This window comes from Bombyx mandarina, chromosome 12 (genome assembly GCF_030267445.1).
Source record: "Bombyx mandarina strain Sakado chromosome 12, ASM3026744v2".
Lineage (NCBI taxonomy): Eukaryota > Metazoa > Arthropoda > Insecta > Lepidoptera > Bombycidae > Bombyx > Bombyx mandarina.
In genome coordinates this window covers 5,809,498-5,833,954 of record NC_143219.1, presented here as the reverse complement: position 1 = coordinate 5,833,954, position 24,457 = coordinate 5,809,498, and the positions used below count along the sequence as shown (strand labels likewise).

Genomic DNA, 24,457 nt, shown 5'->3' with positions numbered 1-24,457 from the left:
TTTTACTACAACTGTTGTACTGTAAAACTGAGACTTAGAGCTCATGATCAAGTTGAGTGGCGGCATTTGCGATGTTAATATTTATGAGTTGTGATAACCATTTAATGCCAGGTGGATCGTGAAGTAGTCTACCCATCTAAGCAATAAAATAGAGTATAATAATTTCATAGATGAAGTCAGTTGAACACTTGTAGGAAGATCTGGACACTCACTGGAAATCTAATTATATTCTCGCAGCTGCTCTTTGTGGCCTCTACAAAATATTCCATCCAGAAGGAAAAAACTTGTTGCTCCGGCGATGTCTCTTCCGTTTTTCTAAATCTGTAAGACAAAATAAAAATTCACATAAAATTAAAAAAAAATGTTTGTTTACTTTATATTTTAAAGGATTTTTGAAATATTTAATAATTTTGAAGGATCATAAATAAATATTATGGAGTGAGAAATGCCACGCAAAGAATTTCACGGAACAATGTTTTGGACGCAAGACGCAATGGAATACAAATAGCAACCGAGAGAACCGGAATCAAAGAAATCGTACAATGCAGATTCTATAACTACACGTTGTTTTACGGACTCGACCACATCATCGCGACTTGGATATCTAGCTTTTGAAAAAACACATTTATACAGCTCCGCGTACGAAATATAGGTTATTCAAAATAATTTGCATCTTCAAAGGTACATTTTTTTTATTGCTTAGATTGGGGTACGAGTTCACAGCCCACCTGGAGTTAAGTGGTTACCGGAGCCCATATACATCTAAAACGTAAATGCGCCACCCACCTTGAGATATAAGTTCTAAGGTCTCAAGTTTAGTTACAACGGCTGCCCCGCCCTTCAAACCGAAACGCATTACTGCTTCACGGCAGAAATAGGCAGGGTGATGGTATCTACCCGTGCGGACTCACAAGAGGTCCTACCACCAGTCGTCAAATGGTTCCTTCAAAAGTTTTAAACGAGTAAATTATTTAGGATTGTGTGAATGATACCTGTTTATTAGTTCAATGTTGCCTATAGTCGACTTGAGATACCAATTAGGCGGTTTCAACTTGAACATGCATTCGGCTGCCTGTATGGCTTTCACGTAGTCTTGAGCCAGCACTGATATTTCGAAGAACGTGGCCACGTCCCAATAGTCTTTCAGAGATGACAAGCTACCCTTCTTTCCGATCAGATGATTTAGTACCATTCCTGAAAAAAACATGGGATTTTATGTTTCCGGTCAGTGTTTTTAGATTAATTACTAATTGTATTAACAAATTTGACTGATGACCGAGCGAAAGTACATTGAATATATATATATTAATAGCCTCTCAAGGCTATCAGCATAGGTAGGAATAAAAAAAAATATATTAGTAGTAAGTAAGTATATGTTTAAAAAGGCGGAGGGCGAAATCTAACTAAAAAAACAGATTAATTTGGAAAACAAATCTTCTAAATACATCCTTGCTTATTTACATGATAGAAAAATCGCTCCCGGCGTCATAACACTCGTTTATGTTGTATTTAAGTTAATCGGAAAGTCACACATTTCTTCTTAGGTGAGTAATAATATACTTTTGGATTTTATAAAGCTTACTTTAAAAAAAACGTTCTAATATAATTCAGACTTCTACTCTAGGCCTCACAGTTTGCAGTATTGACATTGTCCATGACCACGTCTATTATTGTACAATATTCGTAGGGCGTGTTTTGAGGCCACACGAGTAAGTGCCATTGTTTTGTCATAAGGCGAATATCTATTTGCAGACTAATTGTGCTGTCAATGCAATTTAGACTTCGACTTGAGGCCACAAAATTGACGGTATCTGAACATTTACGCTGTAGTGTGACCCGAGAGTTCGCTTATCGAAAAAAATAAAACGCATTACCGATGTGCTGAAGTTCTTGGGAATTTTTGAAGTCATTGCCCGCGATGACGAGCAACGTCGCCAAATTGATGCCCGCATACTCATTCGGCTGAACTTCGAAACCCTGTCTATACCTTGAAATAGAATACATTAAATTTTACTAAGGTGCAGCAGATTTTTTTAGGAAATCAACAGTATACAAAGCTAACTTTCCTTTTACTGTTTGATATTATAAGTAACTAGCCGTATTCGTCCGCTTCGCTGGGCATTTAAAATTAACATTATTATTTATTGTCATTATTATTAGGGAGTCCAACACTCATATAAATATTAGCCTATCCACTAAGTACGTGTATTTTCTACATGGATACCAAGTTTCAAGTCAATCGGATGTATGGCTCAGTAGTTATAACGGAACATCCGTAAAAACCACTATAGATTTTTATATTAGTATAGATTGTGGATAAACAAATATAATTGCTCGAGGTCATTCGTGCTCTTCATTTAAGATGGGCACAGTAATGCCTTATATGACGTACTATATTCACGAATGTCGTAACAGTATATGTGTTATAATTAATTTTACAATTTCTCACCAGTGTATAGCGCTATTCAAACTCTCCTTGTCTGTATGTTGAGATTCAACGAACTTATCTTTATATATACGTCCGCAAAGACAAAGCATATCTGGGAATCGGTTTTCCTTCTTATCCAAAGCTTTGACGCACACTTTCAGGGCATTTTCTCTGTCGCCTTCTTTGTTGCGTCTGGAAAATATATTATAGTTTATATTTAAAGGAAAAAAAAATTTTTTTACATATATATAGCATATTGGCATTAAATTACGCTGTGCACGGGTCGGTAATACTATTATATAGAAATTGTCTATCAATAAAAAAGTTCTTTCTAATTATGTATGAGGCAATTTTTCGAAGATAAAAAAGTTACGCTATACACTAACAGTACAAAAATAAAGTAGGTTTTTTTTTTAACAAAAACAATTCGTAACACATGACTGCCATTTAGGTCACCGGTGCCCTACGTGGCGCACTGAAGTAATTATGTCGATCTCTCTCTTCGATCTTCTTACTAAGACCCCGGAATATCTACTAGACTCTAGTAAAGGTGAATCCGAACGATGCTGACAAATAATCTATTTATATGAGACCTAAAAGACTAAAACATACATTAACAAACAAAATAAGGCAAAGTTAGACAATCCAGGCGCTTGCTAACAGAAATCGACATATTTACTTCAGTGCGCCGCGTAGGGCACCGGTGACCTACACGGCAGTCGACGTGTTAAATTATGTACAGCATTGAACAAACCAAATGTTCTATAGAAAGGTCATGGAACAACAAAGCGTCAACACAAATAAAATACGCCAAACAAAATAAACAATGTCACAAACCCACCTGTTCATAGCGAAAGCGTACAGGAACCTAATAATGGGCATGTTGACGTAATTTTTTCGATTCATTATCGTTTTCAGATCGTCGACGACTTGAACGATCGCGTCGTAGTCCTGGATCTCCCGGTACGATATCAGCATGTTCAGTATCGTGTCCCCGGACAGCACCGCCGGATCGTCTAGTCTCCGGCGCATCGCGTGCAGAACATTCGCGAGCTCCAGGCCGCTGTACGTTTCGCGGGCCTTGCGAAGATCCGAAAGGAATTTCTCCTGTAGATGAGCTCTGGAATTTTCCATTGAGACATTGAAAGTACTGCGATGTATTGGTGTTTGAATCCCGAAGGCGGGTACCAATTTTTCTAATGAAAGACGTACTTAACAAACGTTCTCGATCGACTTCCACGCTGAAGGAATAACATCGTGTAGTAAAAATCAAACCCGCAAAATCATAATTTGTGTAATTACTGGTGGTAGGACGTATTGTGAGTCCGCGCGGGTGGGTACCCTGCCTATTTCTGCCGTGAAGCAGTAATGCGTTTCGGTTTGAAGGGTGGGGCAGCCGTTGTAATGTAAAAATTGAGACTTAAAGCTCACATCTCAAAGGTGGGTGGCGTAATAATGCATTATAATATAAATCTATTAAGTATGTCATTCCTACCCGGAGGTATTACATACTTTCCAGTCAAACGTTAGTCAAACCCTATCTATTCTATAGTAATCCTCATTCCTACCCCCCAAAGGTAGTATAAGCATTTCACAGCAATTCCAAGTCTGAGGCGGCTCTTATTGACATTAAGACCTCATGTCTAGTTAGAGATTGATGTCTTCGGTAACTTTTTAACATGCCAGATGTGTTCTACACATCGAAAAACTTTATATCTACACAAAAAACACACACACGAATAGTGTACATAATGTTTTAAATTTTCACAATAAAATTCAAATGTACAAAAATTTAAGCCGTGTTTCAATTCGTTTAAATATTAAAAGCCCTTAACCACTGTCTTCTGGCTCATTAGCTGAGATGACTTTAAGCTTAGAGGTCGAAATAATCAACTAAATATAAAATACCAACAATTTAATTGGACGCGTTAGTCATTATACACGGTCGTACAAAACAAAAACATTCGCGATTCTTTCAAAGTAAACATGTGTTATACGTTTGAAAATTACTGTTGCAATTCAAACAAACGTGATCGTTTTGTATCCAACGGCTTATTGATCATCATTAATAATAATAAGCCTTTTTTTATAATGAAATATTCTTTTATATTTTTAAAATGCGTAATTTCTTATTGTTTGCTTTAAATTCGTGAACAAGGTTATTTACTGGTTAATTGTGACCCACATTGTGACATGAGGTCGAAATATTTGTAATAAGTCCCGGCTATAACTAGTTTATAGCCGAAACTACGTGCAAAAAATTTATTTTTTTAGTTTTGTTTTTATAAATATTCATGTATTGTCTTTTTCTTGGAGCATCGACATTACGACTAAATTTTATTAATGAATTGTTTAATGAAACTTTATACTAATAAAAGGACATGGCACAGATATATCTATAACACATTACAGTTGATATCGTTTTTAAATTTTTTTAAAGAGTGATATGTTACATAATTATCTAATGATTGAGAAGTCTAGATCTATTAGCTCCTCAAACTAGTGCCTCTTATAATGAGGCAAAGGACGCACAATTCTTAAGGTTGACTTTAGGCGTGAAAATGTAAAATAAATCTATATATTAATAGGTGAAGCAAAAACTTTGTATCCCTTTGTACGAAAATTGCGCGGACGGAGGAGTATGAAATTTCCCACACTTTTAGAGAATATAGAGAATGAGAGCAGAAAGCTAATATTTTTTTTAAATGATGCGTTAATAATACATACATTAAATCAAATCAATACAAAATAACATACACACACACTACCGTGTATTTGACACACAGATACACACTCTGTTTATTGTCAAACTTTTGTTATTGCTTAAAGCCTGTGGTCAAATTGAGAATTGGATTATTGTTTATCTTTAATATTATTTGTCTATAGTGTGGTCTTGGCGAAATCTGTGAATAAAGAAGTATAGTAGTCTTTGACGATAGAACTTTAATAATGTTCAAACTTATAATTTCAATTAATTATAGTCGAATTTCGACTACTGCGGGACCACTAGTTAAATTAAACATGCATTGTGACGACATCTAGCAGAAAAAGCTTTGTTTACTTACTTTGTTTGAACCTCGACATCCTGTAGGATGTTCTTCAATCGCAAAGTCAAATGTTGTTTCGGATCGGCAGAGTCTTCCCCTTTGAATTTAGTGGCCGCCGGATTTGTCGTCACGCATGTTCCGACGTCCGTCAACTTATAGGATACGAATAAAAAATTCGGCAGCGAGATCTGTAATAATAACGGACGTAATCCAACCCTTACTTAGATATATTAATTACATGTCTTGGCTTATTTACCACCTATCAAGACGAAAATCAAACAGCTGTGTTATAAAAGCGTAAGTTTTATTACATTTTTTAAAAATGAAATAAACAACACATGTTCAATTTCTTCTTCTAGATGCATAACAAAGTTAGTGAAGTTTGAACATGCTATGCTACATTATTATTATATACGTTAAGTAATATGTATATACATTTAGCAAGGAAACCTTTTTTTTTAATGCATGGACTGATTTCATCTGTTGTTCTGTGTTTACCGGAGCCTTTAGAGGCCACAATTTGGATGCCGTCACACACCGGAAACCTAATTCTTGACTGTCGCCAAACTACTGCGAATGACTGTTTTACGGCTAAAGGGTGGTGGTACCTAACCGTGGGAACATATTATAAGCGGCCTACGACGCAATTTAAAAAATTTGTAAACTTGATTTTTATAGGACGATGTTATCCTATCATCCTGCAAGTGATTCGTGAGCTTTTGTTGAGTATATATTTAATTGGGAATAGTAGTTTCTGTTTCCGGGATTTGAATTAACCCTCGTTACACTATGCTACTGATCATTAAGACGCAGCGAGTTCTTGACAAGGTTCTTGGGTACTTCAAATACTTCATGTTCAACACTATTGGTAACGAGATAAAACGGACAATAACATATTATGTAATGCACCTATACCCAGATTTTTTAACTAAATACCTCAAACGAACCAGAGATCTACTTGATCGTAAGTACGATACACTCTTCTCTCAACACTTCAGTCTACGATGCTAAGGCTGGCGCAGAAAAATCCATGAGAAAGTTATTAAAGGAGGCAACGACCCTCAGCATTGAGGATTAACGACGCAGGGAGGAGGAGGAGCATACGCTATCACTCTGCCAAGCCTATCGCTAAAATTCCTCGCATAATTCGTTTGAAAAAGAGCACATTATATTAGTACCATTCGAAAATACCATGACTGGGGAATTCAGTATCTCTTTACCTCATGATAGGGGTAAAATGGTCCCTGGATGAGCACCAATTTCAGTTAGTCGGACTGTAAACTAATCTGGAGGTGGCTGTCATGATCCACATAAATGATTTTGGTATCATGTTATTTCTTAGAGTATTACTTAAAAAAAATCTCTATTAACCAAGATCATGAGCACGTCTAACAATCTACTTATTTATTTGATAAAAACGCGTGGTTTCTTTACTAGTCGGGAAGAGTTCACTAGGTATGTGTGAATTATTCGAGCGTATAGCCTTCCGATATTTAACACCGTCCTGACTTACTGTCAAATTATTAGCGAGTTTAGATATGAGCTCTGGAACAGAGATTGGATCTCCCATCTAATTTAGAACAGCTAAAACTTTAAAACTAAAACATAATACCTTTTTATAAGATTTTAACGTCACTTCGCTGGGTATTTTATATATTAAATAAGCATTAGTGTATTAATAACTTATTTATTATACTTTCATTTATTACAGCATTACTATTGTTGGACTGGTTTTTCCCACAACATTAGTACATATTATGTTATCTGCGGTCAACAGGGAATTAGTTTATTTCTCAACATCATTAGAACATTGTATTTTTTCTGTTCACTAAAAGGACAAATGTACATGAAAACTTATTCTACTACATTAAGAGTCGAGTTTGCTCTTTATCTGGGTGCTTAATATCTCTATGTATGTATTTAAAAGTATATAAATATAAGTCTCAAATATATATAAGTAAGTCTGGTTCCCATAATATATAGAATCCTGCTTAAGATCTAGATGACCGTGTGTAATTTATCTCGGATTGCTTATTATTATTATTAATTAAGATTTGTGTCTTAATTACGATAATATTGTTTATTTTTTAGGGTGCAGTAAAATAAACGAGCAATATAATCCGCATTTTAAATTGAAAATTCAATGGAAGACGATATCGGTATCCGGGAAGCTTATAAATTTGAATTTCGGCAATATTTGTGATGTTCTACAAAACAAGAGATATTTTTACTATTATTTCTTAGTTGTGTGAATGAGCTCACGGCCCAACTGGTGTTAGTTAGTAACCGGAGTCTATAGACAACATTACGTAAATGCCGCTATCCACTTCGAGATACGAGATGTGTGTTTAGTGCGAGTTTTTTAACGTTCTCTATTGCGTAAAAGTTAACTCAAATTTGTATGCAGTTGGAGCAGAGCCCCTAGGAGCAAACGTAGACAAACGTTTCAACACTATACAAATAGGAGTTAACTTTTACGCTATCGAGAACGTTAAAAAGCTCGCACTAAGTACACTGTCTCCGTTGTATAGTACAACGACTACCTTACCCATCTAACAAGGACTCATTACGGCTTCGCGACAGAAATAGTTAGGGTTGTACGCTTTCGGGGTCATAAGACGACATATCAAATATGTAATCCCAAAATAAAAAAAATTGCGGGTTTGATTTTTATTATACGATGTTGTTTACTTCATCGTAGGAGTCGTTCACGTGTTAATTAGGTATCCTAGATAGCAGCCGTTCAAAGTGAAAAGTTCATTTATCAAAGTAACTTTATTTAAGTAATGCGTTTCGGTTTGAAGGGTGGGGCAGCCGTTGTAACTGTACTGAGATCTTAGAACTTATATCTCAAGGTGAGTGGCGCATTTAAGTTGTAGATGTTTATGGGCTCCAGTAACCACTTAACACCAAGTGGGCTGTGAGCTCGTCCACCCATCTAAGCAATAAAGAAAATATTATAGTAGAACAACAGGTTTTTTTCTTCGTGAAAAGCTAAGCATATAAAAATATTATACCTACATTGATGCACCATAATCTAGGAGCTAAGCGGTAATTCAATTATATACAGTATTTGTGCCGTCATTGTAGTATGATTGGGGACAGGGGCAGGACAATTTGACAAATTGAGAGTAATGACTATTGGAATACGTTGGCAGACGTCCTCAAGGCATTGAAAGTGATTTATTTATATTGTCATGGGAAAGATATTTTTTTATTTTTTTCTTAGATGGGTAGACGAGCTCACAGCCCACCTGGTGTTAAGTGGTCACTGGAGCCCATATACATTTACAACGCAAATGCGCCACCCACCTTGAGATATAAGTTCTAAGGTCTCAGTATAGTTACAACGGCTACCCCACTCTTCAAACCGAAACGCATTACTGCTTCACGGCAGAAATAGGCGGGGTGGTGGTACCTACCTGTGCGGACTCACAAGAGGTCCTACCACCAGTCAAATGTTACTTTAATTTAGTTTTTCTGGTGAACAATGAACTTAGGTTGTGTAATGTAATTTCTTATTACCCTTGTTTTATGGTCTAGATTTGAAGTTCCACTACTTATGCCCATATAATAAACATTACTGTGATAAGTCAAGGGAGACCAAAGTCTCATAAAAATAGAGTGAATTAGAGAGGGTTGAAATCAGGCAGTCGGTTATTCGCTTAGTCCCAGACTAAACGGTGGGACCGTTGATTACTTGGAGGAATTACGGGAGACACTGGTGAAATTTCCACTAAGACACAATATATTGTGATCATTAAGCTAAAGAAACCCACACACAAACAATAATCACTACAGTTAAAATCAAATTATCATATTTGTGTTTGTTAAAGAGTTTGTTGTTGAAAAGATATTGTTGGAATAAATTTAAGCATTTGTAGGTATAGAATGGCATACCTTAAGCCGTAAAGTGGAGTCTGGATCAACATCATTGTATAATAAAACATTTTCCTTCATATCGAAGCTTTCACGCACACCGAGGTGATACAGCAGCGAACTCTGCTGCAGTTGCACGCTAAGGTCCACGAGAGCAACATCGGCATTGTAGAATGTGTCCAGAACGTTTGTTTCACCAAAGTCTAGCTTTTCAAACTGCAAAGGAATATCTGATTTAATATTTTATAGATTCTTTCTAAAATACGGTTCATAAATTTATGTGTGATAATATTAGTTAGTTGATGTTATTCATAAACTATTTTAAGACTTATATCATTCCCCGTTTGGAATAATTTGGGAATCATTATTTTAAAAGATATAAATGTCATTGTTATTCTCGTGATTTCAGTTTGCTTTCGGTATAAACGGAAAGTCCCTACTATATTTAGTTTGTTATTGATAAACTTGAAATAATAAAATACAATGCAAAACAAAATTCTTCTGTTGATTCCAAAAGGAGTCAAGTTCAGAGAAAAATAGTAATTCTGAAATTCCATTTTCTTTTTAATCTTAGAACACATACATGTGTGATGGAAAGTTATCAACTTCACTCACGGACAATAGTAATAGCTGAGCCATTGTGATAGTCTCCAAGTATTTGAATAAGACATGGTCATAAATGTTATGGAAATTCCTTTTTTTTAAGTCAGACACAATAATCAATACAACTATAAATTTATGAACAGTGGTTTGCAGAAGCTACGGAAACATTCTACTTGATAGTAGGTAGTAAATCAAAGGTAACAGGATCATCCCAAACCCTCCCAATAGAATATACTGTATCAAACCAAGGAATTCAAACAATCTGTGATTTCAGTTTAATTCAGTTTCTAGACAGTCCAAGCCGCAACATAAATGTCTAACTAATGATATTACATCTGGACGTGACAGTCAAATCAAAGTGAACAAAGTTTTGTTTATATATTTTATCATGTTTAGTATGTTTACAAAATAAAACTAAAATGTTCTATTCGAAGTATGTTTTGGTTTGGCGAAGATAGCTTAAAGATTTCAAGGTAATATCAGTTGTAGTTTTGGCAACTGCACATATTTTTTATTTAATGTTTTAAGTCTCTAGCTATTGCATTTCACATATGTATATGTTTTTTAGAGTAATTAATGGTTACTTATCGCTTAATGTTTGATTTTGATACGTAATTATGTTTGATCTTAGACAATCCTGTTATCTACCTACACATTTATGCCAAAATTTTAGGTTACAACACTTAACAAACTTACGTGAATATGATGGAGATTCGCATTAACCAGTTCAGCCGCCAAACGAACTTCTTCAAGGGCCCTTTTGCGGTGACTTATATTGGAAGTGTGGGACACATCCAACACACAGGCTATATCCATTCGAGGCCGTTGGTTCGAACCTCCTGGTTGAACAGTGGCATTCGAACTATCGCTACAAACACTTTCACAGATGCTTCTGACTTCGCCTAAAATTTATTTCGAAATCAAAACAAAACTTCAAAACAAAGTTGATTTGAAAACAATTTCCACTGTACGAACCTGTATCCTCCAGCGCTGAGGAAGCGTTTGTACCGCTGAAGGTTATCATTTTCTCACGTATTTATTATCATTTGGACGGTATAAACATAAATTTCATGCTTTAATTTACGCAGCACAAAAAATAAATTCCACAAACAAGCACTACGGGTCCTCGGCTTATGTTATTTAATATTAGTGATGCCCTACTCACTCGAACTTGGCGTACGCGTAGTTTATATATTAGGTACTCTGTGGGTAATACAAACCATTCAGTAGATGTTCCGAATGGTAAACCGTCGACGTCGCCCAAAGCACGTCATTACGGATCCTCCTGATCCATTAACGGTGCTTTTAGGCACCACAAGCACCGGTCACCGACCTCGTCGAACCCGTCGCTTGCGACGAAGGGCTCGACGAGCGAACTAACCCGTAGATACAGCCCACTGAGTTTCTCACCGGATCTTCTCAGTGGGTCGCGTTTCCGACCCGGTGGTAGATTCTGCGAAGCACTGCTCTTGCTAGGGTCAGTGTTAGCAAGTCTCCGGTTGAGCCCCGCGAGCTCACCTACAAACGTTAGGGCGAAGCTGAAATAGCATCTCAAGGCTATCAGCATAGGTAGGAAAAAAAAAGTAGATGTTCGACATCCAAAGCTTCAACGAACCCTGTATTATTGGGGAACGACTTACATGTCAATGTTTAATCAAACAATGCAGGCAAACATTTGTACAGTTGTAGTTGTAGTTAATTACCAATGTTGTACTCACTGCTGTCGTAGAACTGACTATCACCCTCTACTCAAGGCCTCTGGACTAGAGACAGCGCAGTGGAAAACGTAACGTGGGATGCTCCCTGGCTAGGTGATGCAATGACCTTCGAAGAGTGGCCGGCAAGAGGTGGATGAGGAGAGCCGAAGACCGAGCTCAGTGGTGTATATTGGGAGAGGCCTACGTCCAGCAGTGAACGACCGTGGGCTGATGATGGTGATGATGAACAACTACTGTGTACGCAGTTAAACTCAGTGCCCTACTCAGTACTTAGTACAACAGTCCCTATGACTAGCTTACTGTTCTAATTCGATTAAGCAACACTTCGCAATAAATATAATATATGTATGTACGACGGTGGTAAAAGCTAGCTTGAACCCAAAATAAGTTTACCAATTCAATGAAAGTTTAAAAAAAACGCTAAGAGTGATGGGCAGACGCATTTATGTCAGTGGTTTGACTGATAATATAAGTATCGGTGATTATCTAACATCAGGCAGGCCGTGGTTTCATCTGCCTTTTAAGGGAATAAATAAAATTAAGTAGGTGAGTCAAATGATTGTAATTTAAATTGTCCACTATTAAGTGTCCTATTATGATCAATAATAGTTTTGTTGATTAAAATACATCACTAGCGGGACCTTGAATGTAATTGACATTTTAACGCCATCTAGTAGCAACTATGAGCGTTTTTAAGCCTGACTGAGAAATGTTTTGTTTACAATATTAAATTTAGTACTTATGTAAAACACAAGATGACGCATAAAAGAAAGAAATCAAGTCAAATTAAACTTTTTGGGACACGAAGCAGAAGTATGTAATTATATTATTTTGATTAAATATTGTAATAAAAACGACCATACATTATATTTCAAATTTTTGTTTACAAATAAGATGAATTCGTCGTGGCCTAAAGGATAAGATGTCCGGTGTATTCGTATCGAGCGATGCACCGGTGTTCGAATCCCGCAGGCGGGTACCAATTTTTCTAATGAAATACGTACTTAGCAAATGTTCACGATTGACTTCCACGGTGAAGGAATAACATCGTGTAATAAAAATCAAACCCGCAAAATTATAATTTGCGTAATGACTGGTGGTAGGACCTCTTGTGAGTCCGCGTGGGTAGGTACCACCGCCCTGCCTATTTCTGCCGTGAAGCAGTAATGCGTTTCGGTTTGAAGGGTGGGGTAGCTGTTGTGACAATACTGATACCTTAGAACTATATCTCAAGGTGTGTGGCGCATTTACGTTATAGATGTCTATGGGCCCCAGTAACCACTTAACACCAGGTGGGCTGTGAGCTCGTCTACACATCTAAGCAATAAAAAAAATAAAAAGATGTATTTGATTTAAGTGCGTGTTAATAATATTAACTTAATTTGTAGGAATAGTGACTTTCAAGTGTATACCTACATAAATTATTTATTAAACCTACGACAGACATCTGTGGGATTGAATATTTTTAAAGAGACTATAAGAAAGTACCTCATCATCGCTATTAAATACCTACCTAGTTTAATTTTTATTATTATTATTTATTTATTTATTCCGTAGATCATTTGGAGCCCTCTCTTTCTATCCGGTACGTTTCTTAGATTATTTGATAGAAAAAAAGATGAAAAAAAAGTACAGTGTTATCGTTCAAAGCAATTTATTAGTGACTAAACAAGATAAAGAAAAAGTACTTAGACTACAGAGCAACAAAAATTATAATCAAGTAGGTAGGTTAGTTAATAAGGGAGTTTGGAACCAATTTGAAAATCAGTATTAGGCTCGTGTACATCAACTATTCCGGGGGCACAGCTGAGATGCTGCCTAACGCTCAGTGTGCTTAGTGCGAGTTTTTAACTTTCTCGATAGCGTAAAAGTTAGCTCATATTGCCTCATATTTGTATGGAATGGGATCGTTTGCCTACGTTTGCCGCTAGGGGCGCTGTTCCAACTGCTGACAAATTCTGGACTATTCGTTGTCCGTAATATTATTATATTTGATGAAACGATGAACTCAGAAAGTTCATTAACGACTACAATTAAAATAAAAACAGAGTTGTATGTAATTAAAAAAAACGGGCTATAAAGATAATGCATTTCCTCAATTTAATTCATTTTATTTTATATATTTATTTTATACTTTTAAATGATTGCTTGAAATTAAACTTATTAAACTTATATGAAAATTGAGTCAATGGCCTCGAGTTCGGGAAAATTAACCAACACCTCATCATTTTTATTGTTTTTTGTGAATGAGGAATTACTGGGGTTCCGGAGGCTTTTCCAGTTTCACAAGGGCAGTTAGGCGAGCAAAAGCTCAGCCAGGAGGGATGGGATTTGCTAACAGCTGCCTGAGCGCCTCCAAAGGAAACCTAACAACTCAAGAGCAGCTGCTTCGCGAATGAATCTACTACCGGATCGGAATCGCGACCCGCTGAGGAGATCCGGCGAGAAACTCAGCGGGCTGATGTTTAGATAAGGTTGCACGTACGGGTACGGTAACCGGGGTCCCTAAGCCTGCTCCTAGTGTTAGAGCTAAAAACGTCTAATGTAAGGGTTATTGGATCTAATGGATCCGTAAGGATGTGTCTAGGGCGTCGATGGTGACTGGCTCCTGCGTGATCAGGGCTCGGAGAGTAGTCAGTGGCGGCAGCGATTTGGCGATTATGATGATGCATAGCTTTTTGGAAATACCGTTGCGACGCAAACTTCATGTGTTTCCGGATTGATTCGAAGACCAGGTCGTTGTATAGGCCAACGTTCCTACGCACCACGGAGCTCCGACGGCTAACCTAAACCCTAAAAACGGGATTGATATATGTATATTGTAGGGATTGCAGGGTTTCTATGTGTGTGCGGGTCACGTGAGCGAACACCAAACTCGCATAAGTCATGACTGGACAATACAAGGGCGAACAAAATCAGTAAAAAAATCCACGCGGAGAGCTCTGCGGATTTATTTTAGGATGAACTCATCGTTTTCAATTTATCATAGCAACACTTGCCACGGGAATATAGTGCATAAGTATTACTTTGAACCACTGTGATCTTTTGCTTTGTATGATCTCCACTCCTGTTTTCTGTGACCCTCTTTAAACCATGCTTAAAAAGTGTCCTAAGCGGCTCGGCTGGACCTGTCCTTGAGCATTGGTGATCGTATACCGTTAGATGGGCCGTATGCTCATCTGACTTCAAAGGCAAATAAAAAATAATCTAAAGTGGCTTACCTTTTGCTTCCGGATTTTAGAGAAATTAAAAGAATTTTTAGTCGCATTAATTCTTTAATTGTAATTGTATGCAATAAACCTTGTTATTTCGTTTTACAGATTGGAAATAGAGACATTTACTTTGTACTACATAGGTACTGTTTTTTAAGGTTAATATTAATAAATGACAAATATTTACTTTTAAATTGAAGACAGTAGACAAAATGTATAAAATTATTGACAAATTACCATACAATTATCTTATTATAATAATCATAATCATCGTCATGCTATTAATTTAAATTTAATTATGTAATATGCAACAGACCATGATAAAATATAATAGAATATACATATAACAAAAGCTAAAAATATAGGTATAAATTAAAACTAATCTATAAGATCACCGCGTGATGTATTTTATTAATTGACCACAAAACCACATAGGCACTAAACTACGCAGTCCAGTTCAATGAAATGAAAAACAAATATTCGCAATGCTTACATATTTAAACCAATCACAGCAAGAATATAAAACTAGCTGTGTACAATAGAGTATATATACTAGACAAAAACGTATGAAAAACTATGTAATTCTTCGAAGATATAGTTTCCTGGTACTTTACTTCCCAAGAATAATTTTACGTGAGGCTCCAAAGTTTTGTCCAGACTGTGAGGCCAACTTGTTTGTACCAGCCTGAAGACCGATGACGGACTCGCCAGCTCGAAGAACATCCTCGCTGAAGGCACGTTTGTTTTCTTCAGCAGGCTTGGGTCCGAGGAAAGGGCCGCGCCATTCCGGGTGTTTGTATGCCTGTAAATAGAATGATAATTTGATATAATTTTCTTATTTATTTTATTGTTTTGATGGGTGGACGAGCTCACAGCCCAACTGGTGTTAAGCGGTTACTGGAGTCCATAGACATCAACAACGTAAATGCGCCACCCACCTTGAGATATAAGTTTTAAGGTCTCAGTATAGTTACAACGGTTGCCCCACCCCTCAAACCGAAACGCATTACTGCTTCACGGCAGAAATAGGCGGGGTGGTGGTACCTACCCGTGCGGACTCACAAAAGTCACAAGAGGTCCTATCACGGAAACGGATTGATTAAAATTTGAAATTTTCCCCAAACTAAACTAAATAGAGCATTGTGATAACGATAGTAAGCTGTACCTTTCATGCAGGAAACTCTATATTGTTTGTGTTATTACAAATGGTAAAGAGTATTCTAAATTTGCATGGATACCATACCGCTCTGCTCATTTATATAGCGTAGCAGCCATGCGTTCAGGTTTGAAGGATTGGAACAGACGTTAAACTATTCAGCTGAGACTTAGATGTATGCAGTGTGGGTGAATAAAACATTTTTTGATCCATGAACAATAACCTTTAACAGTAATTAATTAGTTACTTTAACATTTTTTGTGGAGAAGCGTTTTCTAAATGCAAAGACTTAAACTTACCGTTCTACCAATAGCAAAAATAGTCTGTGTGACTAATACGATATTCTTTTGATCCCACAAATCCGTAGTTTGGAAAAGGTCGACATCGGGCACACCATATTTGATGCAAGCCTTTTGGAATCTGAAAATTAATCGATTTGTAAATGAATATCAAATTTCTTTCAAACAATTCATCAATGTCGACAATTAATATTTTTAAGAATACTCACTGGCTGATGTTATCCATGAACTTGTAGTCTCCTCCAGAGATGTTGACTTTAGGAATAATACCGGGTTGGAGTCTGTTCATCAACTTGCAAAGGATGATGCCGTCACGGAGAGCCAGCTCGTAGGGAAGGTCGGAAGGGAACCGCTCACCGATAACCGATTCAATCCACCGTTGAGCTTCTGCCTCTTTTTCTGGTTCGCGTTTACCAGCGCACTAAAACAAATGCATAACTCTTGACAATTTATTCACCTTCATCTTTTTTTTATTGCCCTTGTAGGCAGACGAGCATACGGCCCACCTGATGGTGAGTGGTTACCGTCGCCCATGGACTTCAGCAATACCAGGGGCAGAGCCAAGCCGCTGTCTACTGCTTAATACTCTTCAAAAGCCTCGTTTGAAGAAGGACATGTCATAGCGCTCGGGAAACACCGTGGAGGAGAGCTCATTCCATAGCCGGATGGTACGTGGTAAGAAAGATCTCTGGAATCGCACTGTGGATGTACTACTCTTAGTATACCAGACTCGTCCGAACATATATTAATCAGTACCCATTTTAGTAGTGTACTTTCTAACCTCTTAATGTCTAATTTACACTTCTGGTGCTATAGTATCTGCTATATAATTATTTGGAGGACGTCCGTAGTATCAGTGTAGTTGAGACTTTAATCTTATGTCACAGGTAGGTAGGATTCAGGGGTTATAAGATTCAATGATCACCTTACACTAATTATAGCTAGCCCTTTTTTAGTAATTATTTTATCACGTTCTATAGACCTCTAAAAAAAAACTCCCCTCTATAATTTTTCTTGAACACTGAGGACTTCAAACGAGGCTTGAAAAGAGTATTCAGTAGGTTAATGACATTTAGTTCACCTTGTGCTATGAAAATTACCGAAGGAGATCATGAATATTATTAATAATAATAATCATTATAATAATAATAAAATTTGTCGGGCATGCCAACGTCCGGGAGAATCTATTAGACATATATTTCTGGCCGTTCTCGTTTTGCTAATGGTGAGACTACCGCCATATGGCATGTTGATTCAACTATAATTGTGCCAATAGTTGTATCAGTACATGGTTTGATAGCGAGAAGCTTCGAAAAACATCTTAAGGAACTCTCGTTATCCAACTGGGTTAGGGGACTGATACAAAAGGCAGTTATACTGGATACGGCGCGTATTTTGAGAAGGTTTCTTACTCTGAAGTCCTAATCACTGTTGGCTTGTGTCGTAGACACCGCCATCTGCGGCAATCAATTTTTTTGTATTGTGTTTTAAAAAAATAGTATTTTTGATAATAATAAATAAACTTAGGTACAAAAACATGTTAAAGTGATACATCATTGTTTAAAAAACACATATAAATATCGTGGCTTTATTGCATAAAAAACAGAGAAAAAATATTAGGTTTTAAAAGTAATTGCATTTTATTTTGCTTAGTAATACAAAAAAACAAAAATTTTGCACGAAGATAGCGAAATTTATTACATACCTACGTATGTTAATTTTAAAAGGAAGTCTGAAGATATTTGTAGCATTTATATTTGATTTCTTAACTAGAAAATTCATTTGTTTGCCATCAGTCAAACGTAACGTTTCAAGAAGAAGTCATGATAACCTTGTTATTATTTTTGTATATTTTATTTTCAATCCTGAAAACACATACTTTTATCGTACTATTTCTTTTCTTTTATATTCCTAAGCAACTTTCGCCGCTAATCTAGATTGGGATTCTAATGAAGCAAGTAAAATACGGTTTTCTACCCTGTGCTCTATCTAAAAATCCTGGAGTGGTTTTGGTGAGTAAACTTTGTCCAATTTTACTGTTAGTTTATTGTGGCCGAACATGTGGCACACCTGTCTGGAAATGGCTACCGGAGCCTATAGATATCACAAAGAGAATATCTCCACCCACATTGTGCTCGTTTGGATTATGTCGATTGGATTATGAATGGAAATGTCGGTTGGATTATGTCAAACTTTGTGTAACGGCCGACCGACCAATACCAGTATTACGAAAACATATCTATTAAATAGGTTTATTTTTATTACACAAATTATCGTGGAATGTTCCAGAAATTCCTTTATCGTGGAAATTGTTCGAAAATCATTCTGTTATTTTGTATTAGCGACATTGTTCTACGTATTTTCTTATAAAAATAGTAAATACCGTTCTGTGGTCTTCGAGCCCCGTCATATTAATGCAGTCAAAACAATCACATAAACAAAAAGCACTTCTAAACGAATTTCATTGAAATTTATAGAATTTAATAAAAATTCTGAAGAACTGAGTGATTATAACAAAAACACAAATTCACCTAGTGACGTGTTTGTTAATCTATCATCTGCTTGATACTTTATAATTTATTCGTTTTTGATATTTCATTTCAGGCTGTCCAATTTCTGTATTCACATTTTTAAATCCATCATCCAATATAAAAAGTTGGACTTTAACACCTCTATATTAATTATTTATTTGAGATGGAGACATAGTAACATAACATTCACGAAATAAGTGACTTATTTATTAAAAAAAAGGTAGCAATAGTATAAGAGCAAAGACCTAATTGATTGACAGCATGCGTAGAAGTAGTTATTAAAGAGAAAACAGGTTTACCACATTTATACGTTAACACCAAATTGATATAGATGAAAAAAAAGCAGTAGATAACGTCAGAAACGATTGCGCGCAATGTTTTAAGGTCGATAGGACGTCGGAGTCAAGTTATAAATTTGGCAGGAAATGAGCGAAGACGAACCGCAAGAAGCAACTATTAACTTGAGAAATTGTTAAAGTGTTTGAATGTCAAATGTTTTGCCAAACGCTTAAAGAATAAAGCCTTTTCGTTTATTAATCGACTGTTTGATATTTTTAAACTCATTTACCATATTTTTTTATTTACAAAAAAAGCTTCTTGTATTACATTACGTTAATGATGAAAGTGATCTACCAAAGTATTTTTCTGCTTCTAATTTTAAAACGTACACTTCGTTGTCGTTTAAATTTGAAACTACAAAATATTTAGAATTTACTAATTTCCGGTGGACTTTTTTGAGGACAAAAAAACGCTAGCTCTCATATATTTTAGTTGTTTAAATGTGGTTCTAATGTAGTCAAACGTCTGCTGTTTTGGTCTGTACTCATTTTATATTGCATTTGTGGCAGACAAGGAGCATACGGCTCAGCTGATCATGAATGGTAACCGTTGTTCATGGACATTCGCAAAGTCGGAGCAAAGCTAAGCTGCTCTACCTACTGTTAAGTAATCTCCACAAGCCTCGTTTGAAGTAGGATATGTCAGTAGTCTGCCCTCTCTTGTTTGGTTTGTAGCAGAATTGTGACCAGATCGATTCATAGTAAAACCAATAGATACTAGTAGGTTTCTAATTCCAAGTTCTATATTTGTAAAAGACAATTACGAGACTCTTCTGAAAGATTCATTCGGTACACATAGAATACTGTGATAGTAAGCTCATTTTAAACAAGGATTATTAGATAGAAAATGCACAAAATAAATGTTTTTTTTAACTTCCACGGTACTTTTCCTATTAATTGCAATGGTCCATCAGTTATAATGGATCAACATTGAAAATATTTACAACAGTGAATTAGCTTTATCTGATCTTTCTCATTTTCTTTTAACGTCGTTTAAAACGTTGACAAATTATAAATAATATATTATTTACTTGAACACTGTCAAAGGTATGGTAGCTAGAATCTGGATACAATTTGAGATAGCAAAAATGTTTATTCATTACAAGTGTGTACAAGTAGACAGTGTTGAAAGGTTTGGAAATATTCCAAATAATAATGGAAAAAGGCACGTTTATTAAATAGCAGTCAATTGGAGTCCAATTGCAAGTACCAAAGAGTATGAAAACAACAACGAAGATACCACTGAGCTTGTATGTTATATGATAAATGTATAGAAAAAAAGCTCTGCGATCTGTATCTCAAATGTTCAAGCTTAGAGGGTGGTACTTGAAAGGGGAACTTTGCCGCAAAGTGAGTGTTATTTTATACAATTTGTTTGTTGTATGTAAATATTGACATGAGGTACATTTATTGGAGTAGAGTGTATTTTCTGTTCAGCAATAAATCAAAACGACTATAACTGTGGGCTTTTTATGGGGAAAAAGGCAACACACGATTTACATTGGCTTGATGCCTGTCCAACTCTTCAAACCGGAACACATAAATGAATTACAGCAATAAACTTTTTAGGTTTTTGAGATATCAAATATTAGTAGTGATAGATATCATAGTACAGATTGTTGTTTATGGTTCATTGTTGTATAAGCTTTAGCTTATATAACGGCAAGGGTATCTTGAAATCGTAGTAAGTGCGATTCAGGGTTTTATCGGATTTTTTTCTATTCTTTTCAAGCTAACGACTTAATTTTAGATATTATATGCATCGCATGAACTGATGTCAGGTCAAGTAAGAGTACTTGTGGTTAATATGCAACTGTTCTGCTGGGGTCGTGAAACAACAAACCCAAAAAAATCAGTACCTACAAAAATACTAATCTGTATATTCCACCCCATGAAATAATTACAAAGAGAGGCACAGATACAACTGATATGGTTAATAGTGATTAAATTTAATAAATTCACTCAACTCAAATTTTTCGTTCGGAAAGTTGAAATAATTCTAAAATTCAAAGCTACGTCGTTATAAGCCGGAACAAGACAAACATTACCGCTTGGTGATGTAAATAAAAATGACGGCACATTTTACAATGTTTATACTTGTGTTATATTACGAAGATTTCCCGCCCGCCCCCGCGTTCTGAAGGCGGACGAACGCATCCACACTGAACGCAGTTCACTTGTTGATACCGCGGTGGAAACCCGCCCTAGAAACTAGTTTAGAAACCAGATTTCGCCTGCACACAATGCCTGTACGTAAGCATTATTTAGAATTATCTAACAAAGGCGAGCATAAGCATTATTATAATCGTGTAGAAATAAAATATTTTTGTTTTATTACAGAAAATACAGTTTTTTACTTCGTTAGATTTTCCTTTTTCAAAATGCTTTGCTTGTGGTTTCAAACACATCAAAGAGTATGTAATTGGTTCGTGATCGTGTTAAGCTTTGATTGATTTTTAAAACATTTATAATTAGCTTTTAATTTTTTATCATATTTGATAATTATAAGATTTGATGAAAGATTGAAAAGGCAATTTTAATCATTTTGCGTAGAAGCCAAATTGTTTCATAACAATGTTAATGCAGCGTAAAATATTTAAGAGAAAGTGTAATAAATAACAATACTATTTTGATAAAGTCGAGTGCTGTTTGACGTCAATGATCATTGGATACGCATACACAGCTGCCCGCAGTCATTATGAAATGCCTAATACATTACAACCTATTTTCTTCCCAAAGATATTTATTCTCTAATTAATTTTCTTTGCGAGGAGTTTAATATAACGAATGTTTATGTTCGATAATATGGATAGGGGACTAGAAATTAACTTAGTTTTAGTTAGTACGAGAACCCATTGACGACACAAAGTGAATGAACTCTTGATATCTAAAGACCAATCATTTGCATCAGAAGATAGGACACCTTTGAACTGAAACTGAATATTTTCTCGGCAATGAGAGAGAAAACGGTGGTAACTACTGCTCACTCATAATATGTTTACTGCGGTTGCTAATATCGGTCCATTATTTATGATGTTGTTATTAATTTTAAGGATGCGATGTTACATCTACGACAGGAGTTGAATCCGCTTTATAAATGAGCAGTTGATTCAATTATTTTTAATCGAAATAATGGGAAAAAGTACCCGATTTAGTGACATTACGAAACACTCCAGACGCAACGCTTAATCGTACGGATTACAGCAATATGTTTACGTTAACGATCGCGTTATTTCGGGAGATGATGCTGGAATAAGCCAACTAACCATCGCACGAGTTGGCACTGGAACGAACGTTTTATGGCCAACGTTCAAGACTTGCATGTTTATGTTTCTAGGAACAGAAAAAATATTTTGTACCTACTCACTTAGTGACAATTCATCTATACTTCTAAACTAATATTAAAAAGAGGAAAGATTCGTTTGTTTGTTTGTATTGTGAATAGGCTCCGAAACTACTGAACCAATTTGAAAAATTCTTTCACTGTTTGGAAGCTACACTATTCCCGAGTGACATAGGCTATATATAATCTTTTTCGAACAAAATTATGGATCCTTACTAAAACTCCAATAATGTAACCCAAGGTGTGAAAAAATTATCTAAAATATTCTTTACTTCGCGTGCCCTGCGAAAACTATTGATGATAGAATAAAATAATGTACTACGACTTTGTAGAACACATTATTATTTACAAAAAGTGTCACGACAGCATATGTCAAACTATTATAGTTATGCCGCAATAAGTGTTCTTTTATTAAAAAAAATAAAACAACGTCAAATATCGTTGAAATTTTTGTTAAAGACACGAGCGGAGCCGGAGCGGGCCGCTTGTTTAAAATATGTCATTCAAACGACTTTCAAGGCGATTGTTTTGATGAGTGTAATGCCAAGATTTTATTTCATGTATATTTATATAAAATTGCTAAATTTTAGGCCAGAAACAAGGACCAAGAACAAGAGGTTCTCACTTGGATCTCTGATGTTTTGGGAGAGCCGCTTCCAAATGGCGCATACGAAGATGTGCTAAGGGACGGTGTGATCCTTTGCAAATTGGCCAACAAATTGGCTCCTGGATCAGTGAAAAAAATCCAAGAGAGAGGGACCAACTTCCAGCTCATGGAGAACATTCAAAGGTAATTGCAAAGAGGTGCAATGCCAAAAAATTTAAATTTCTAAGTAATTGTACCTAAATGATACAATAAAATATTATAATTAATGAATTCACATAAATTTGTACATTAGCGTAACCAATCATCGAGTAAATAAATCGAATAAAAATTAATTTTAGTCGTATTAAAGCGTTTGATAAACTCATTCAAATACATACATTGTAAGAAAAATGATTAAATCATTATTTCATAATGTAGCATACGCAGAATCATTATACCAAATTACATATGAAAATCAGCGTTGTATTTGTATCATTCCAGGTTCCAAGCGGCAATCAAGAAATACGGAGTACCAGAAGAAGAAATATTCCAAACCGCCGATCTTTTTGAGAGGCGTAACATTCCCCAAGTAACATTATGTTTGTACGCTCTGGGAAGAATTGTAAGTTCAATTATTATTGTGCAACTACAAATATTTGTAACTTTGGGATTAAATTTGATATTTATGTTTTTTGTTCTAGACTCAAAAACATCCCGAGTTTACAGGACCTCAGCTAGGACCTAAAATGGCTGATAAGAACGAACGTACCTTCACGGAAGAACAACTTCGGGCCCACAACGCTGAACTTAACCTCCAAATGGGCTTCAATAAGGGCGCCTCCCAGTCCGGTCATGGTGGCTTCGGTAACACCCGCCACATGTAAATTGCTTCTAAATTTTTCCCAATATTTTCCACATTGATATCAGTATTTGTGCATGGAAGAATTTGGTTGAATGATTTTTTTACTTTCAAAATTATCTTGCCGATTACGCTATGTCAAAGATCGTGTGATAGATTTTACCTAATATATTTTAAGTATTAGTCAACGGCTTTTGTTACTTTAATTTTCGTTTCTACACTTTAACTTAATGTAAATATTTAACGTTTTAAATAAAGGATAATTTCTAAATAGAAGTTTTTATTTTATTTGTTGAAATTTATTGCAGTTAGGTCTTTTATGTGATAAAGATAGCAATGTCTACTTCTCATAATTTATATGGTAGTCAGGCTCAACGCTTCTAAATTACACTAATCATGTTCATTTAACGTGCAACAGCTGTGTCCAGTCTTTTATTAATGAAAGTACAAAAATAATC

The 24,457-nt window shown here is 35.8% G+C and overlaps 3 protein-coding genes across 4 annotated transcripts in view; 1 reads left to right on the top strand and 2 right to left on the bottom strand.

The window, feature by feature from the left end:
• Positions 1–11,116, bottom strand: part of Ask1 (apoptotic signal-regulating kinase 1) — a 30,172-nt gene extending 19,056 nt beyond the window's left edge. For both annotated transcript variants that reach the window (XM_028182210.2, XM_028182211.2), the window contains exons 1-9: positions 10,933–11,116; positions 10,654–10,859; positions 9,376–9,570; positions 5,494–5,663; positions 3,270–3,548; positions 2,450–2,620; positions 1,875–1,987; positions 993–1,194; positions 213–321 (exon numbers count right to left, since the gene is read on the bottom strand). In XM_028182210.2, coding sequence (XP_028038011.2) covers positions 213–321; positions 993–1,194; positions 1,875–1,987; positions 2,450–2,620; positions 3,270–3,548; positions 5,494–5,663; positions 9,376–9,570; positions 10,654–10,859; positions 10,933–10,981 — 1,494 coding nt within the window. In that variant the 5' untranslated portion in view covers positions 10,982–11,116. The remainder of the gene's footprint in view (positions 1–212; positions 322–992; positions 1,195–1,874; positions 1,988–2,449; positions 2,621–3,269; positions 3,549–5,493; positions 5,664–9,375; positions 9,571–10,653; positions 10,860–10,932) is intronic.
• A 3,814-nt stretch (positions 11,117–14,930) lies between these two features.
• LOC114248837 (muscle-specific protein 20) overlaps positions 14,931–24,457 on the bottom strand; it is a 31,125-nt gene continuing 21,598 nt past the window's right edge. The window contains exons 2-4 of the mRNA XM_028182250.2: positions 16,552–16,763; positions 16,343–16,463; positions 14,931–15,689 (exon numbers count right to left, since the gene is read on the bottom strand). Of these exons, the coding sequence (XP_028038051.1) occupies positions 15,498–15,689; positions 16,343–16,463; positions 16,552–16,763 (525 nt within the window). The 3' untranslated portion in view covers positions 14,931–15,497. The remainder of the gene's footprint in view (positions 15,690–16,342; positions 16,464–16,551; positions 16,764–24,457) is intronic.
• Positions 21,326–24,163, top strand: LOC114248838 (myophilin). Its single transcript, XM_028182251.2, has 4 exons — positions 21,326–21,460; positions 23,145–23,344; positions 23,642–23,762; positions 23,842–24,163. Exons 1-4 carry the CDS (start codon positions 21,455–21,457, stop codon positions 24,022–24,024), a joined length of 510 nt encoding a protein of 169 aa, XP_028038052.1. The 5' UTR covers positions 21,326–21,454; the 3' UTR covers positions 24,025–24,163.

Coding starts and splice junctions, on each gene's coding strand:
- LOC114248838 (XM_028182251.2), top strand. Junction 23,345..23,641: donor CTCATGGAGAACATTCAAAG/GTAATTGCAAAG, acceptor GTATCATTCCAG/GTTCCAAGCGGCAATCAAGA. Junction 23,763..23,841: donor TGTACGCTCTGGGAAGAATT/GTAAGTTCAATT, acceptor TTTTTGTTCTAG/ACTCAAAAACATCCCGAGTT.